Source organism: Hyaena hyaena, unplaced genomic scaffold, assembly GCF_003009895.1.
Source record: "Hyaena hyaena isolate Hyena2069 unplaced genomic scaffold, ASM300989v1 scaffold_513, whole genome shotgun sequence".
NCBI lineage: Eukaryota > Metazoa > Chordata > Mammalia > Carnivora > Hyaenidae > Hyaena > Hyaena hyaena.
The window spans coordinates 1365201-1381549 of record NW_024081145.1 but is presented as its reverse complement, the minus strand read 5'-3'; the positions used below and the strand labels follow the sequence as shown (position 1 = coordinate 1381549).

The 16349-nt window shown below is 42.3% G+C and overlaps 1 protein-coding gene across 1 annotated transcript in view; it reads right to left on the bottom strand.

Annotated features, from left to right (window-relative positions):
* Positions 1-16349, bottom strand: part of LOC120247336 (autism susceptibility gene 2 protein-like) — a 315017-nt gene that overhangs the window by 22544 nt on the left and 276124 nt on the right. The window contains exon 2 of the mRNA XM_039255190.1: positions 14291-14503. Coding sequence (XP_039111121.1) covers positions 14291-14503 — 213 coding nt within the window. The remainder of the gene's footprint in view (positions 1-14290; positions 14504-16349) is intronic.

Below are 16349 nucleotides of genomic sequence, written 5' to 3'. Positions count from 1 at the left end.
CCAAAGGCATAAAACGTGCATGTACTTCTATACCATATAAAGAAGCTGAGGTTTAACTCGTAAGGAGAGTCTGTGAAAACTCTGCACGCAAGTAATGTGGTTCAATTTGCATGCTGTCAAAATGAAGTTAGAAGGGATTTGGAGGATGGATCGAAGAACAGAGAGATTAGAGGCCAGGTAAGAAGCTGCTGTCCTAATATAGCCAAGAGAAGGATAGAACTGACTGATGCAGTGACGGAAACGGTGCTAAGTGGTAAACGTAAAGAAACAGATGAGAAATACGTGGGACAGAAATCTACAGGATGTGCAAATTGAGGAGGAACAGGAGGAAGATGGGGACTTCCAGGTTTCTGGCATGAGCGGATTTATGGCTTGGATGCCTAGTGGATGGTGCGCACATCAACTAAGGGAAGAAAGGAAAGAGGAAGAGCAAATTTAGGGTGACTACCATAGAAGTTGTCAATGTGACACATGTTGAGTTTGAAATGCTTACAGATGTTATAGGTGGAAAAAAAATTGTAATAAGTACCTGGTTTATGAATCTCAAAGCTGAGAAGGTCTGGGCTGGACATTTAAATGAATTTATCTATAGCTAAAAGGACGGACTCAACCAGAATGTAACTTCCTCCCATGCAGAGACTTCTGTCATTTTCTTTGCGACATGCACATAAAATTATGTCTGACCACAGGAGCGTATTATGGTCAAGAAATATTTAATGACTGGATGCCAAGGGGAAGTGAGGAACATGAGAGGAGAAGTAAACCTCACAGAACAGTTTTTTGAGAAATTCACTGGGAAACCACCATTTCTAACACTTGATAAGTTAGGATTTCCAACCCCCCAAAAAGCAATTGACAAATTGTCTTTTGCAAGAAAAAATAACCTGCTAGCAAACTGGGAACTGATCTATAATCTATACCTGGGGTCATTCACTACACAATCCCCATCAGTGCTTTCACTGTTAAGTGTTAAGATCTCAGTTTCGATGCAAATATTCCTTTTGAATATTTTAGAGTATCTGAAGTCCTACTTGCACTGAAAATGACTGTCTACTTCGAAGTAAACAGAAATGACAGAAAGTGAGAGATTTTTGGTTTCTGCTTTGTACAGATTAGCCTCAACAGCTGCACCTCCAGACTGAAACAGGACTTTCCTCTACCAAGAGTTCCCAGAGTAAGAGGTAACAACTGGGTCTGAAACCATAGCACATCCACTTCTAAAAATAAATGTACCTATTCAGGAAACAATGGGCATCCATTAGGATTTTGATAATCTAATTATCTAATAATATTTAGTTATTTAACAATAAATAACTGCACCAGGTAATTCCCAATAAACTGCAGCTGTGATCGCCAAAGCTTTTATTTGTAAAACTAAGAACCCAAGACAACTAATAAAACAACACAGCACTGTATGTAACAGTTACTGATGCCTTTAGTATGATACAGTCTTGTTCTCAAAAGTTTCTTAGAAAAGCAGAGAGGAGGTCAAGAAAAATGGTATGGTGGGAAAGAAACCATCTTAAAGGGCATTAGTCCACGTACCTGAAAGTACCCATTCTCTAAGAGATGCTGAACCATGTCTCCCTCTGAAACACACTTAATCCACAAATCTCAGCCTCCGTTAGGCTAAAACTTCTGCGCAAGGCCAGGAAGGCTCTCCCAAGCTGTGCACGCATGGGGGGGGGGGGGGGGGTAATGGTATATATGTCCTTCCTGTTATGTCAGAGTCTCTGCTATCAAGTTCACACACAAAGGATGCTCAGTAAATGTTTGCTGACTGGGCAAATATGTGGAGAATGAATTAATCAGGCCACTTTAAAAAGGAAATAAAATTAAACTGTTTTCTAAAGTCAAGATATTTTAGACAGAGGGCATGTGGGACAATAATTTACAGTGCAAGACTGATATTCATGCTTTGATACTAAAAACAGATTGTACTTCTATGGTAGAAAGAAAAAAAAAAAAAGTAGAGCCCCACACAAATATCTGCATGTACAAGAGTGCTCAGTACACTCCACCTCACACCCACCTGGCTTCAGCTCTGCCTCTGCCGCTTGGTAGGCTGCTTCCAGATCTTCTGGGAAAGGCGAAGGGCCATAGTTTCCTGGGGCCACGTCTTCCTGGCTGCCTTGACCATGGTGCAGCTGTCCTGACGGGCTACTACACTGGGAAAACAGACTGCTGAGAGCATCCATGGGAAACCAGCAGACAGCATCCATCAGGAGGGCTGTCATCTCTTGGAATAAGTTTTCACCAGGTGTGTATGTGCTTATCGGTATCTTACCTTATATTCATATCCCCAAAGAGAGAAAACAAAGGTCATATTATATGGGCTTTTTTTTTTCCTGTAAGCAATTAACATTGGAATGCAACAAGAGTATGTGATTAGCAACATCATCAATCGAAGAAATAGTAATTATGCCAAACTTCATTCAATTATTAAGCACTTTCTTTTGTGCCAGGCAATGTACAACCAACAGACAAACATGAGGGTGGAGAAAATGGATACAATACTTTCCTCCAGGAGAGCCATTCTAGCAAAACAGGCAGACATGAAAGAAGAATACAGGGGAAAAAATGTGTAAATTGTGCTACATGTTAGAAATAAAAAGCATGGGTGTAAAGGACAGAGAACTAAAGGCAAAACCTGGCGTGAACAATATGGTCAGGAAGAGCCCCTCTGAGGAGATGACACTTCAGCTCAGGCCCAAAGGGCGAGAAAGAGTCCATGACGCAAAGAGCAAGGGAAGGACTACTTCAGGCAGAGGGAAGAGCACGTGTAAGGTAACCGCAGTGGCAAAGAACTTGATGTGTCAAAGATGAAGGAAGTTCAGAGGGCAGGAGCCAGTGAGTAACAGAGGCTAATAGGAGCTAGAATGAATAAAAGGAGTTGCAAAACCAAGCACCATAGCTCATAGAAGTCTGAATTTTAATTTGAATACACGGAGAAGCCACTAAGAGGACTTACATCTGGGAATAATATGATCCAATGCTTATTTTTAAAGGATGGAATATGAAGAATACATTGAAAGGGTTCAAGAATGAAAATCCGAAATATGAGTTTTTTCAAGACAGGGACAGCTGAGGATTTCAAGAGTTTTACTTTCCTACATGTGACACAAGCCTAGGCCCCTCGTGGGGTCACAGAGCAATGCCCTCAGGCAGCTTGGCTTTGGGTGGGGAGAAGGACATGTACACAGCCAACTCTAAGGGTACAAAATGAAAAAGGTCAAAAGTGAATTATAAACTCACTTTATAAATTTTATAAATTATAAAAGAGTGACCACACAACCCAGTTTTCCAGGAAGTCCTGATTTGTGCTTATTGTTCCAAGGTAATTATTAATAGTGCCCTCTTACACACTCAGAAATGTCCTATATTAGGTGATAAACTCTTGGGGCCACCCTAGTTGTAAACAATGGGTTGTGGGAGTTTTGAAAAAAATGCATTTAATTCTGAAGGAAATGATCATAAAAGCTTCAAGAAATAAGCAGCTCTGAGGCAGTTGCTGAAAGACAATTCTGACTGTTGAAAAAGCCCGTTCCAAACAAGAGGAGCAGCATAAGCACAGTGTGGAGAAAACACAGGGCTCGTGCAAATAACTGCAACCACAGCTACAGCGTGGTGTTCATGGAGCGCAGAGGGTAAGAGAGGAGCGAGAAAGGTAAGCTGGAGCAAACTCAGTTAGGACCTAACATTTCCTCCTATACTAATGGGCTGATGTGTCATTTAGCTGGCTCTGGATGGCTCCTGAAATTCCTTTAATAAGAGAGTACAAGGTCAATGAGTGAAACATCGCTGGACCACTCTAAAAACCCAGATAAGATGATAAGCATAAATGCAGAGTGAAAAGGGCCACCATGGTCAAGGGAGCAGGGAACTGGGAGGTGGAAAGGGCACTTGTAACTTTGAGAGCAAACCTAAGTGGCTTCCCATGCAATTCTGTTTGGCTGGGTGGGGAGGCAAGCTCCAGACACCATCTGGAAGATGAAAACCAAAGAGCTGAAGGTTTAGCCTGAAGTCAGGCTCAAAGGCAGGAAGGGAAGGAGAAGGATGGGCTGTCAGGTTGGAAGAGGAGGTGGAGAAGAGCAGGTGGGGAAAGGTTATTTCAAGTCCATGTCCTTCCTTTTCAATAGTGCAGTCTGTCAATGTGTCTCCTCACTCAACCAAAGAACCCAGGGAGCAGCAGGCAAATAACCCCCATGTGGTTGGCACCCATGACACGACCGCACCCCTCCATGCCTCTGTCCGTTCTCCCCCTGCTCTGCTCACGTGACAAATAAAGACTTAGAGTTTTCATCTGCAGAGGTAAGAGGCAGATGATGATAAACTTTGCAAGCAGGCTGCTTAACTCTATTATGCCACCTTTCAATTAGAAAATAGATTTGTTTATTTTAAAAAGTCTGACAGCAACCGTCTCTATGTTGTACAGGAGATGAAACTCCACACCAGGGCTGATTCGTTTTTCGAAAAGTACCATTCCACCTTACAGCAAGGCGTGCTGGGCCCATCACCCAGCTTTATATCCCACCTGAGCAGCAGGAGCTCTCCCCGTCATCCTCATTACTTCTCAGGGAGACCAAATGACAGTACGTTTTTTAAAAATCCAAAGTTGTTATTAACAGCCTTACTCATCCAGTGTGGTAATTTCATTACCGACTACTCAGTAGATCATTCTGCACTCATCTCCAGGGGAACAGCATTTCTGGCCTCAGAGCAAGCAGTGCATTAAAAACAAATGCTACCTACTGTTGACACATCTCAGGCAACTGTTATATCATTTTAAGTGTAGGTTTTGCTACTTAAACAAAAATTCTTCAGAGGACTTTCATTCTTTTTGGTTTTAGGAAGGAAAATATTTCCCTTTGAATTTCTGCAACCCAAACCAGAAATTCAAGTATAACATTTTATTAAATTGAAGCTTTCTTGGTAATAGAGAAAACAGTTAATCGTCTTCAGACCCCACCAATACATAGCCAGTATTTTCAGATTTCACTCACACCTGCTCCCAATACTGCCACCAAACACCACCATTTTTTTTTTTTATTATGGAGGATTCATACAACTTACAAACCACTGTGGTGCTGAAGGAAGACAGAGAAATAAGCAGAACGAAAATGTCCCGTTACCATATGTATAAAAAGCTGCATTATTTGAGGGAGTTGGTAGATTTACAGAGAGAAGAATATAACATACTTGTTCTACCAAAGCAATATTCTAGTAAACTCCTACTAAAAAGCAGTGATTTTGAAAACATTATTTTTTGTAATATGATGTCTATGGCATTTAGAAGAAACAGTTCTTTTTTGCCAGTTTGGGGGGGAACACCTTAATTGGCAAATAAATACACAGAACATGAATAGGGTCCTAGTATTGATAAATTATTTTCACACAAGAGGTGGTTTAAAAATTTAAGAATTGTTATGAGTTTTGCAAATAACATAGTACTGTTCCTTTTCCTTTTTCTAAAAATGAACAATAGGACAAGTCAGTTCATATGAAAGTCGGACTCTTGCAACACCTGCACTGGGGTCACCTGAGGAGGCTGGTGCCACATTCCAGCCCCCAACCCAGGGGCTCCGGCTCCACAGGGGTGATGCCCAGGAATCTGCCTGCTAACAAGACCCCTGGAGCTGTTCCAACATAGGTGGCCCAAAGACTACCCTTCAAGAAACATTATTCTATATGTTCCCTATCCATACAGCTAATTGCCTCTCAATCTAATTACAGCCAATCTCAGCCACTCAGAACCATCACCAGCAATTAGGACCTGTCCAGGTTTGTATTACATGATTTCAAGGCCTATGACAAGAGCACTTCCTGAGCAAATGCAGGTGCAGTGGTCACAGAATGACTGGCCACATCTGTGTCCCTGGAGGCAGATGCGAGGGCAAAGCGGCAGCTTCTGCGGAGCTGTGACCAATGACTGCAGGCAGTGTCTAAGCAAGCCACACGGCAGGGCTCCTAAAAGACACCAGGGGGCCCTGACAGACTTGCCCATGTGTATGAGCCATTTTGGTGTATTTGTGAGCACTAGTGTAAGGAAGCACACAGAGTCCTACGTGGATAAAGTCCCAGAGCTCTTGCAAGAACTTTCTTATATCCGCTTGACATAGAAAATTTATCAATACTCGCATCAATAGGCAATGCTCTAAAATCATGCAGAATACCAAAATAGGTTCTTTTAAACATCATGAGGACCCAGCAGTAACTTAGGTACATTAAAACAGCTGGGTTCCTATGGTAAAGCAGGTCTAGTGGGACTGAGGGTTAAGTCCAGCAAAAGGTGTGTCATCAGGTCCCCCCAGCCAGAGCTTCAGGGACTCGCTAACAGCTAGTATCAGTCCCACTCAAACAGAGCACAGAATTTAGTACGGTTCTGTCTCAGAAAATATTCACTGAAATATTTGAGGGAAAGCTAAAAAGAATAGTGATATTTTATCTATCTTCATATTTAATTAAAGAGAGAGCTAACAATACTTCCAAGAGGGAGGTCACTCCTTGTTCAGCACAAGATTTCTCTGTGCAAAGCTATTTTCAGAATAGCCAATAAAATAATTTGGCTTATCAACACTTATGAAAACTACCATTTCAGAAATGCTACTGACACTTTAGCTAACAACTCTGAGGATGAGGTATAAATGACAACCCCACAGCTGGAAACAGGTATGAGAATCAAGAACATCATTATTGTCAAAGTCCAATCAAATCAACCACCTTCCCTCTTCCCTCATTGTGCCCAAAGGCCCCAAATGCCCTCAACAGAATGGTATCATAGGAAAAGGTTTAGAGGAGGGAAAGTTCTATGAGAGATCTTGTATATAATATCTCAGTGTTCAAGAGATCAGATCATCATTTTCTCCTGCACACTAACTTTATGAAGAGCAGAGGAAAAAGGAAGGACGATGTCCTACAAAAAACTAATGGAGAATACAAGATGTTAGCAGATTTAAAATAGGAACCTTACCCAGTTGTACACATTTAACAAGAACCACACAAAGGTGAGCCATGGGCAGATGGCTTGGTTTCCAGCCCAGTGAGTGCACATTTGGCTCTCTGGGCAAGATGAGGCAGTCAGCTCTGCCTATGAGCACACACGGAACCTTCAAATGCACCTTTGGCTTTTCCTCCTTGGAAAAAGAATTACAAATTGGGCATCAAGACATCCGACAGTTCTCAAGCAACATTTACCACAGAGAGCTGCCTGTGCCTGCCTTAAAGCCCACCCACAATTTCATTTTCAATTAGCAGCTCCTCGAAAGGCAGTAATGAAAGCAGTCGCTAAAGAGCATTCAGATGTCACTGAAAGACTGCAAACCCAAACTGTAAATAGCACATTGTGAGCCGCCTGTCACCACCATCAACTCCCACGGGAATCTCGCAACATGTGGCTATCACAGCCATCTGCTCGGCTCCCCACCGCCACCACTGCAAACCACACAGCCGCCCACCCACTCCCACCTCCCACTCACTACCTGTCATGTGCAGGCTTGTGTGGAGATGGGAGTACCGTGTGCGGAGATTAGAATGCAGAACACACAGGGCCTTGTTTCACATTTTGCAGCTAAGATCTGGCCCCATGTGGATAACAGCATATCATCAGACGGGGGGGGACTTAAAATTAAATGAACACAAAATGCAGTTTTAAATAAAGAAAGGAAGTCCTGTCAACCCCCACGCACTATCAGAAGTGTAGTGTAAAGGAAAAACACACTTCCTCGGCCTCCAATCACCTGTACTGTGGGAATTTATGGCAGAGCTGAAAATCGTTCCTCTGACTTGTCCCTTCTTAGCCCCCTAACAATATGTAGGATTAAAAAAAATTTTTTTTAATGTTTATTTATTTTTGAGAGAGAGACAGAACATGAGTGGGAGGCACAGAGAGACAGGAAGACACAGAATCTGAAACAGGGTCCAGGCTCTGAGCTGTCAGCACAGAGCCCGACGTGGGGCCCAAACTCACAAGCCATGAGGTCATGACCTGAGCTAAAGTCGGTTGCTTTACCGACTGAGCCACCCAGATGCTCCACAATATACAGGATATAAATCGCCCTTAATAAAGTTCTGCACACACACACATATACCATATTCTTACTCTGAGATCTAGTGAATGCCACTGCTGTTTGTTTCCTTCAATGGAGCCATTTCTATATGTCTCAGGATCACTCAAGTATTTTTTCAAATTGCAGTTCCTTTTCCAATTCAGCCTGTTTTCTCTCTGTAGGTTTTGTTTTATGAGGTGGTAGTCAATGTGCTATGTCCTCTTTTAGTCAGTTTTTACTAACTTTTAATGAAAAATTATATATGTCGCTTGGGATAAGATTTATTACTGGCCACATCACTCCAAACATCTGTCTTACTGAAATCAAGTGGTGCTTATTATCACTCTTACCAACATCCAGGACTGATGCGATATATCCCAGACAACAGGCTAAGAAGTCAGGAGACACAATACAAACATTCTACATCTCAAAAAAAAAAAACAAAAAACAAAAAAAAAACAACTGTCACTCCAAATGCCCAAATTAAAACAAACAACAACATTCATGTAACTTGTATTAGTCCCATGTTTTCCAAACAAATACCTCCGATACAATATACAACTAATTCTAAACAGAGACAAGACTGGATTGTGGTTCCTCAAGATGTTAAAATCTGACATCTTATCCTCATTTCGAGTTAATCAACATTCCCAGAGTGGTGTTAGGCTAATCCTACTCTTCCCAAGCCTTTTATTATCTGTTTTTATTCCTTTTACAGTAGTTTAGGAAAGCGGGAAAAATAATATACAACTTAATTTCATCAGAAGGAAAAATAGAGTATTTTATTTTCTCTCTCAGTTTGTAACCTTCATGTGATTACACAATTTTTGAAAGAAGCAAATGAATCCCAAGAACACACTGAACATGGAAGTCCCAAGTATGAAATAAAAATGATTTAACTGCAGCTCAATGTCCTGACACTAGCTCAATGTACCTCCAGTCATTTAACCACTATAACGGATGTATTTATGAAAGAGGACCTCAAAAGGTTCATAGGTCTTTTCATTAGCAAAGTATAATCCCTAATTGCATTAGTGTTTCAAATGTTCTGATTTCCAGAAATGTGTAGGCTCTTGAGTCAAGCTGGATAAGTACCTGTGTGATTTCAGGCTGGATTTCTACCCAAAACTAATTAGCCAGTCTTCAGAAACAGGACTTGCAGTGGATCTGTTTAATCAGAGTTGTCTGTTATAAATCCTTCTTTGTAAGTTAATTTCTACTAGTAGCAATGTCACGAAGAAGTCATCACACAATGTGAGTCCGTCACACCAAGATAAAGGATCAGCTTCAGGTAGTGGATGCTCTCACTGGGACCACACATGGGCAGGGAGTGACAGACTGCTCCGGCAGGATGGATGGGAGCACAGCTGGTGGCTTCATCACCTGGGCCCTTCTGTGCCACCAACACAGCCACCTACTCCACTTAAGAACAACATGCAATGGCCATACACAAAGCAGATGCAGCTCTAACTTTAAAGACTCAGCACCGGGATCAGTCCCTCTTCTTTTAAGACATCAGCATACATTTTTGGTATCTACAGTATCAGCTATAAATCCTCTACAAAGTCTGATTCCACCATACTAGATTTCCAAAGAGAGGAACCAATTTCCACTCCTTGCAAGCACCCATATCCACTTGTATGAAGATTTTAAACCATATAGGCCATTCTCAACAGCGAAGTTAGTAGAGTCTACGTGCTAGGCTCCTGAGATTTCCCAAATTCCTTTATTTCCCTCTCAAATGGTATCCTCCCATGATGAGAAGCAATCTCAGTAGGTACCTCTTTGTCTGAGAAATGCCACCCTCAGCTGAATGCCTTTTTAGAAACTAAAATTCAGTTAGGAGGGAGACTCTGTGGTTTATTTTGATGATCCATCTGGTACCTGTTTGTTGTAAGAGTTCATATGGCCTAAAAATTCATCCTAGTTCACTTAAGCCTATTTCCTCTGGTCCAGTTCCTACTAGAGAGAGAAAAGACAGGCTGATGGACTAAATGGAAGTTCAGAAACACCGGTTTTGAGCCAAATCTGAGAGTTCTCTTAACTCCCATTAACTTTTCCTCATTGCTTCTCTATTTTTAAAACTCATTTGCTCTCTGTGTTTTCAACTACAAAGCAGTAAAATTTTAATTCCTCTCCCTGTGGTCTAGAAGTGAGACATACTGAAAGAAAACTCAATGCCCTGGGAAGGGTTAGGTTTTCCAAAAATTCTTCTGAGGAAGTCCTAAGCTGGCTAGAAGGTTTGGCCATGGGTCACTTCATGTGTCCTTCAGCAATGTCATTGTGACTTAGTCTTGCAGGTAGAGAATTGGGCTCCTTACAGGGACAACCTGAGTACCCTCTGTTCTGGTTTCCCACTCCCAAGTCTAAGTAAAGAGGGGGACCAAAGCCTTACCACACACCTTTACTAGTACTTTTTAGAAGTACTAGCTAAAAATAAAAAGCTAAAACTGTTTAAATGTAAGGTCTGAATGTTCCCATTATGAGCAAATAGTTCTGTGTAGGCTCTATATAAGCCTAGGGGGTCAGAAAGACCTGCATTCTTTTGTAAAAGTTAACTCATTCCTCTTTTCATTTCTAAAACCCCCTTTGGAAATTAAAGAGAATGTTCAAGCCTGCCATGAAAAAAAAAGGGCAGCCATTTTAAAAGACAGCCACCAGCTCAGCATCCCCTACATCAGTATATGTTTATACTTAAAAACATAATCCAACAAATAAGTTCCACTGGGGTGGTTAAGTGCCAGTTAAAAAGCTTTCTTTTCCCAGTATGAGAAAATATCACAAGAATTGAGGTTTTATAATCAGGCAAGAGAAGGAAAAAGCAGCTTGATTTTAGAACTACACATCTCTCTTATAAAAGTATATAATTGCACTCTCCTGGTAAAAAGATTAGTTGCCTTCAACGGATTCTCATGTAAAAAAAAAATCCTATTATTTCCTCTCCATGAAGGAGTAACATCTTCCCGTAATTACAGGAAAGCTGTGCATTAAGGTGCCTGCTCAGGAAATGCCATTTCCTAATAAGATGCAAACCTAATCCACTCTCACCAAGTCAAAAATAAAGACGAAATTCTCACCTCCTACAGGCCTCTTTCCTCTGTAGTTCTTCCGATTATAACTCCCTTAGTAAGAGGCACTAAGCAACAATCCATTAATTTTGAAATTCTCCTCAAGCACATTCTCATCTCAAGGCCCCCTCCCAGCTAAGATGGTCACATTCACCTACTTTATCTGGTAGGAGGCAAAGGCAAGGGAGAGAGTATCTGTGATGTGTCCATGCATCTAGCGCAACAGGGAAGCAATGTCCAGTGCTGTTAGCACAGGCTTTTGAGCATCTGCTGTGGCCCTTAAGCATCTGCCGTGTGTCGCCTTTTACCAATGATCACTCAACAGAGAACACCTGTCTGGGCAACACACATGTAGCCACGCCTCTGCCTCCCATTTCTCTCTTTTAAATGTCTTCACACAGACTATCAATTAAGAGACTCCAAACAGAAATTACGCTCGGACTTCCTGCGGTCTTCCTTTACAGACCTTAAAAACATTATGTATCTCTGTGTTGTTCCTAAGTTTAAAGAACCATGAACTCAGAGAGAGGAGCCTGAGAAATCACCTTCCAGATGGGCAGCAACACACAGCAGTTTGTTCAGAGTTTCAAAATAGCAAATGTGATTCTGGAAGACTACAAATGAAAAGTATTAGAGCTTTATTTAAGTTATCAACTCTTGCTTCCCTTCCTACTAGAAAAATAACACTTGATTTGGGGAGTATATTTTGGCATCAACGCTGAAGATAAGAAAAACACCGCTTGTTTTGAAAATTCTTACATAGATCAGAAAGGTACGATTCATTCTTTCCTTCTCCATGATTCATAAGGAGTGAGTCAAAATAATTGTTTTTAAAATATTTTGCCTAAAATAAGGATGGCTTTGATTTCAAATACCATTTAGTCTACAGCCATACCACCCTGAACGCATCCAATCTCGTCTGATTTCAAATACCATTTAGTACCAGAAGGATGACAATTAGAATCAAAAGCTACTTGAATTTGAGACATACAAGTCCTTCTTTGATGATCACCAGAGGACAAGGGAGAAAGAAGAGTTTTGAGCACAGAGAATGGAAAACTCAGATGAGGTCTGGGATCAGAGAGTCAAGGATGAGGAACCACAGTGTAGTTTAGACTGAGGATTAAATTGGTTTCTTGTCTGGAAGGGTAGGAAGCCTTCCTCCATCTCTGTTGGGAGGGAGGGCCTGAGGGAGTGGGAGTGATCACACTTCAGCCTCTCTCCAGCGGGAGACCTTTCTCACATACCTCGTACAGAGTCACATATACCACAGGACCATCACCTTTTATAGACCCTTGCCCTTCCTCCCTCACTCCACTCTCTGTCCAAAACAATTATTAGAAAGAGAGAAAGAAAGAGAGAGAGAGGGAGTGAGAGAAATCTTTATACAAATGTGGTTGCTTTCAAACTTTCCAGCGCTTTCTCTGCCCTCTGAACTTGGTAGTATATCATGTTTCTTCTTATGCCTTCATAGGCCATTTCTATAACCAAAGTCACTTCCTATGACTTAACTATTCACATAGTTCCTAGAAATACTTATAAGACCTCCTACAACCTGTGACCTGGAGTTCTCTTTCTCTTCATGCCCAATCCTTATCTCAAACAAGGGAGGGAAAATAGAGGAACACAAAGAAATTTGGGTCTACACTCAGACTCATATCTCATTGTGAGTGACCTAAGATAAGTCACTTTACCTCTTTGAGATCCAGTTTCCCCATCTGGAAAGTAAACATCTTATCACTCACTACTCGGGGTCTTTGTGAGAATTACAGATCATAGAAATCCTCTTCTTGATGACTGTAACATGGCGTGCATTAGATAAATGTTAATAATCATTATTACAACACCAATCTGGCATTTCATTTCAGGACACATATGTGCCTTCAGAAAGCCTTCCCTGTGTGTCAGATGTGGGGACACATCCCTGAGATCCTTCAGTGTCCGTGCTGACATCCATCACTCTAGATGTTTCCCGGCAATATAGTTCTCATTACCCATCAGGCTGAACTGTGACCCCAGATCTAATTACAGAGACTAGATCATATTGAGACTTTTGGTCTTTCTAATCTTTTCACTAGAAATCATTGCCAAAAATTCACTCTTGAGGCTTTAGAAGAATGATTTCCAAACTAGCCTGGCCATTATCAAATAGGAAATTTCTAAGACCACCAAGTTCTGGACCTCACACCCTAGAGATTAGGTCCTAAGGAGGAGCCAGAAATTTGTGTTTAATTACACTCATAATATGATGCTAATGATCTGTGAAGCTTTGGAACCACTGTTTCGTATGATCCCAGATTTCTTCCTCTGCAAAGAAACATCTGCAAACTGGAAATTACCTGTTTGGCTTCTAATTAGCAGCACCTGCTCTGTGAACCACACTCCCTTCCTCTGCTTCCTTCAAGTGATAGTCAATCCCATCGAGTGGTCCCGCCAAAAACAAACAAAACACACCCAAGACACAGGTAACTCAGCAGGCACTAAAGCCTGTGGATTTGTGCAGAAAAAAATTGCTATAAACAGCTTCATTTCTCATTATTAATCTATCTCATGTGGGGATTTCCACAGGCAGAAAGGCTTCCCCAAATGCCACGAGCTGTATTTTCTTGTGGATCACTGAAACCTAACTATTAACAGACCAGCAGGTCCTACCACCAGACTTTCATACAATCAGCAGATCACAAAGACAGTCCTCAGTTACGGACTGTGAGAACAACTGAAGGACTGAAAGGCAAATTCATTTTTCGCCACTGCTCTCCCACACGCCACAATATTTGAGCTGCTTTGGAAAGCAGAAATCTTACGCAAGGCACTGCCTGCGTGCACAACCATTTTCAGCACCTCAGCACCTCGAGATCCACAATGTATGTGATCACACATGCCCATTCCATTTGTCCCAACATGAAGATCTCTGCCCTGCCACCCAGTCTGTCCCACACGCCAGCAGCACCAGCATCAAGCTTTGTTGCCGTGAGCACATCCGACGACAAGGGTACTGACGCGGGAGTTTGGACATGATAAAACCCAAGCCTGGCTTGGGTACACGACTCTGCGGGGCAACCCTCCAGCAGCCCAGCAAGACCATCTTCTCGAACCATCAGGAAGACCCATAGAGGGGCAGGCGTCCGAGGAAGGGACCTTGCAGCCACAGAAAAGGACAACCCCACGCCTCCTCACCTGTCTGAGTCCCTTCGGCATCTTCCTCCTCTTCCCGAGGTGCTGGCAGAGATTGCGGTCATTCTCCCGGTCTGAGCTGTAGTGGTGCGGGCGGCTGAGTCTGCTCTTCTTAGAATGAAAGGCCAGGCCGTTGGTAAGTGCTTCTCGTTTCTTCTTGGTCAGAGGGGTCTGGCGTTTCTCCACACGTTCCTGAGGCTTAAGTGCTACATCTTTCTATAGAAAAGAAGAGAAGGAAAGGGGAGTGATGGTTATAGAGGTGTCTAAGGTCACAGCCAAAATACAGGCTAAATGGGTTACAAGAAGGGAGAGGGGAACACAGGAAAGTGGGGTATGAGTACACCTAAAACTGAGAAACATGGCTCTCAATTATTCTGAGTCCCTGATGCCACCACAAATAGGTCCTTTCTATTCTTGCTGGGCAGAAAAGTCAACAAAGCACAAAGCATCTGTCCATTAAAACTGCTTAGTGGCTTTCAATGTGATTCTCAGCTAGGTCCAGCACACAATGACATTCCCCAAGGAGGCTCAATACACTCACTTTCCAAGTTGGTACATCAATTATCTTTCAGAAAAGCAGTACTAAGTGCATGCATGATTTGAAAGAAAAAAAAAAAAAAGCAAAACACTGAATATACCCGCCAGGTGGACATGAGCCAGCAAGAAAGAAACTATCAATTCATATGATTAAAATGTTTCCTTAATGCATTATATATTTTTACCACAAGCTCCTCTGAGCATCCTTAATTCCCAGTTCCCTGCAAAATGTAACAACAATATTATCATCAAGATCTAAAGCGACTTTTCATTTACTGCTGTGTGTGGCTGGGGGCAGGGAGGGGTGGGGTGGGGGGAGAAAGGGTAGGAGAAGGGTAATGGATGTCCTGGAAGAGACTACAGCGAGCGCTGTGCCTGCAGGAGACTCAGAATCTACCCGGGCCCACGGCCTGACGTTGACATTATTCCTTAGGAGGCTTGAAGTACACCGCTGGCAGGATATCAGTGAATGTCCTTTGAACCCTGAGAAATGTACATATTAAGCACTAAAATTAAAAAATATTTAGCACTCAGTCATTTGTAAATGAGTGGACATGGTCCTATTTACACAAAAATGCTCCTTTGGAGCCTCACCCCCATATAAATAAATTGTTTCTGTGGTCCTAAACAAATGTACATTAAAACAAACAAAAAACCTATAAGGAGAGTTTCCCTTTACCCATTTCTCCTTAAAAATAGCTCGCTCTCTTCCCCTCCCCTTCTCCCTCCTCCCCACCCCTCTTCCTCTCTCCTCCTTTATGGTCCTCTGTCCCTGGGCAGTTCTCTATCCTAGTGCTTCCCAATACCCAGTACTGCCCACTGGACATACACACTTTTCCTCGAGCTCCTTCCCCAGATCGGCCGGGGCCATCAGTGTGGGACCTGGGACCTTTACACCTGCTCTACCTCGGCCTCAAAGCTCTACCTTCCACATGTACCCTGTTTCCTAGTTAAAGGACCCTTAGAAGGGCTGTCTACTCAGCAAGACCTTTGTTATGAGGCAAAGCGCTGTTCTCAAGCCATCACATAGTCGACAAGTATTCTGTGTGCACCCAGTCCATACCAAGTACAAATTTAGCATTGTCCTACAGGCAGAGAAAACAATCCTGTGTGGGAAAAAATCTCCACCTCATGGAGCTTAATATTTAGGGACAAATACTAATCAGATCACACAAACATTTCAGAGCAAACTGAAGCATCTGCTCTAAAGGAAAGAAAAAGGGAGTTAAAATTGGGGAAATGGTCTCGTCCAGGGAGTGTGTTGGTGCTGAGGAGAGGACTACCATTTGACCTAGTTCTGAAAGTCTGAGCAGAGACAACAGCCTGTGCCAAGGCCCTGAGGCAGCTGGCAGCATGACCCCTGAAAAGAATTAGAGCACAGACTAAGTTATCATTCATCTCAGTAACCCCAATGCTCTATATACAGAGTCAGGCAAATGACAGGTGGTATATATGTTTATGTTTGCTAAATAAATGAGACAACTGTAAACTATCCAAACCTAGTAAGCCACAACAGTGATTTAAC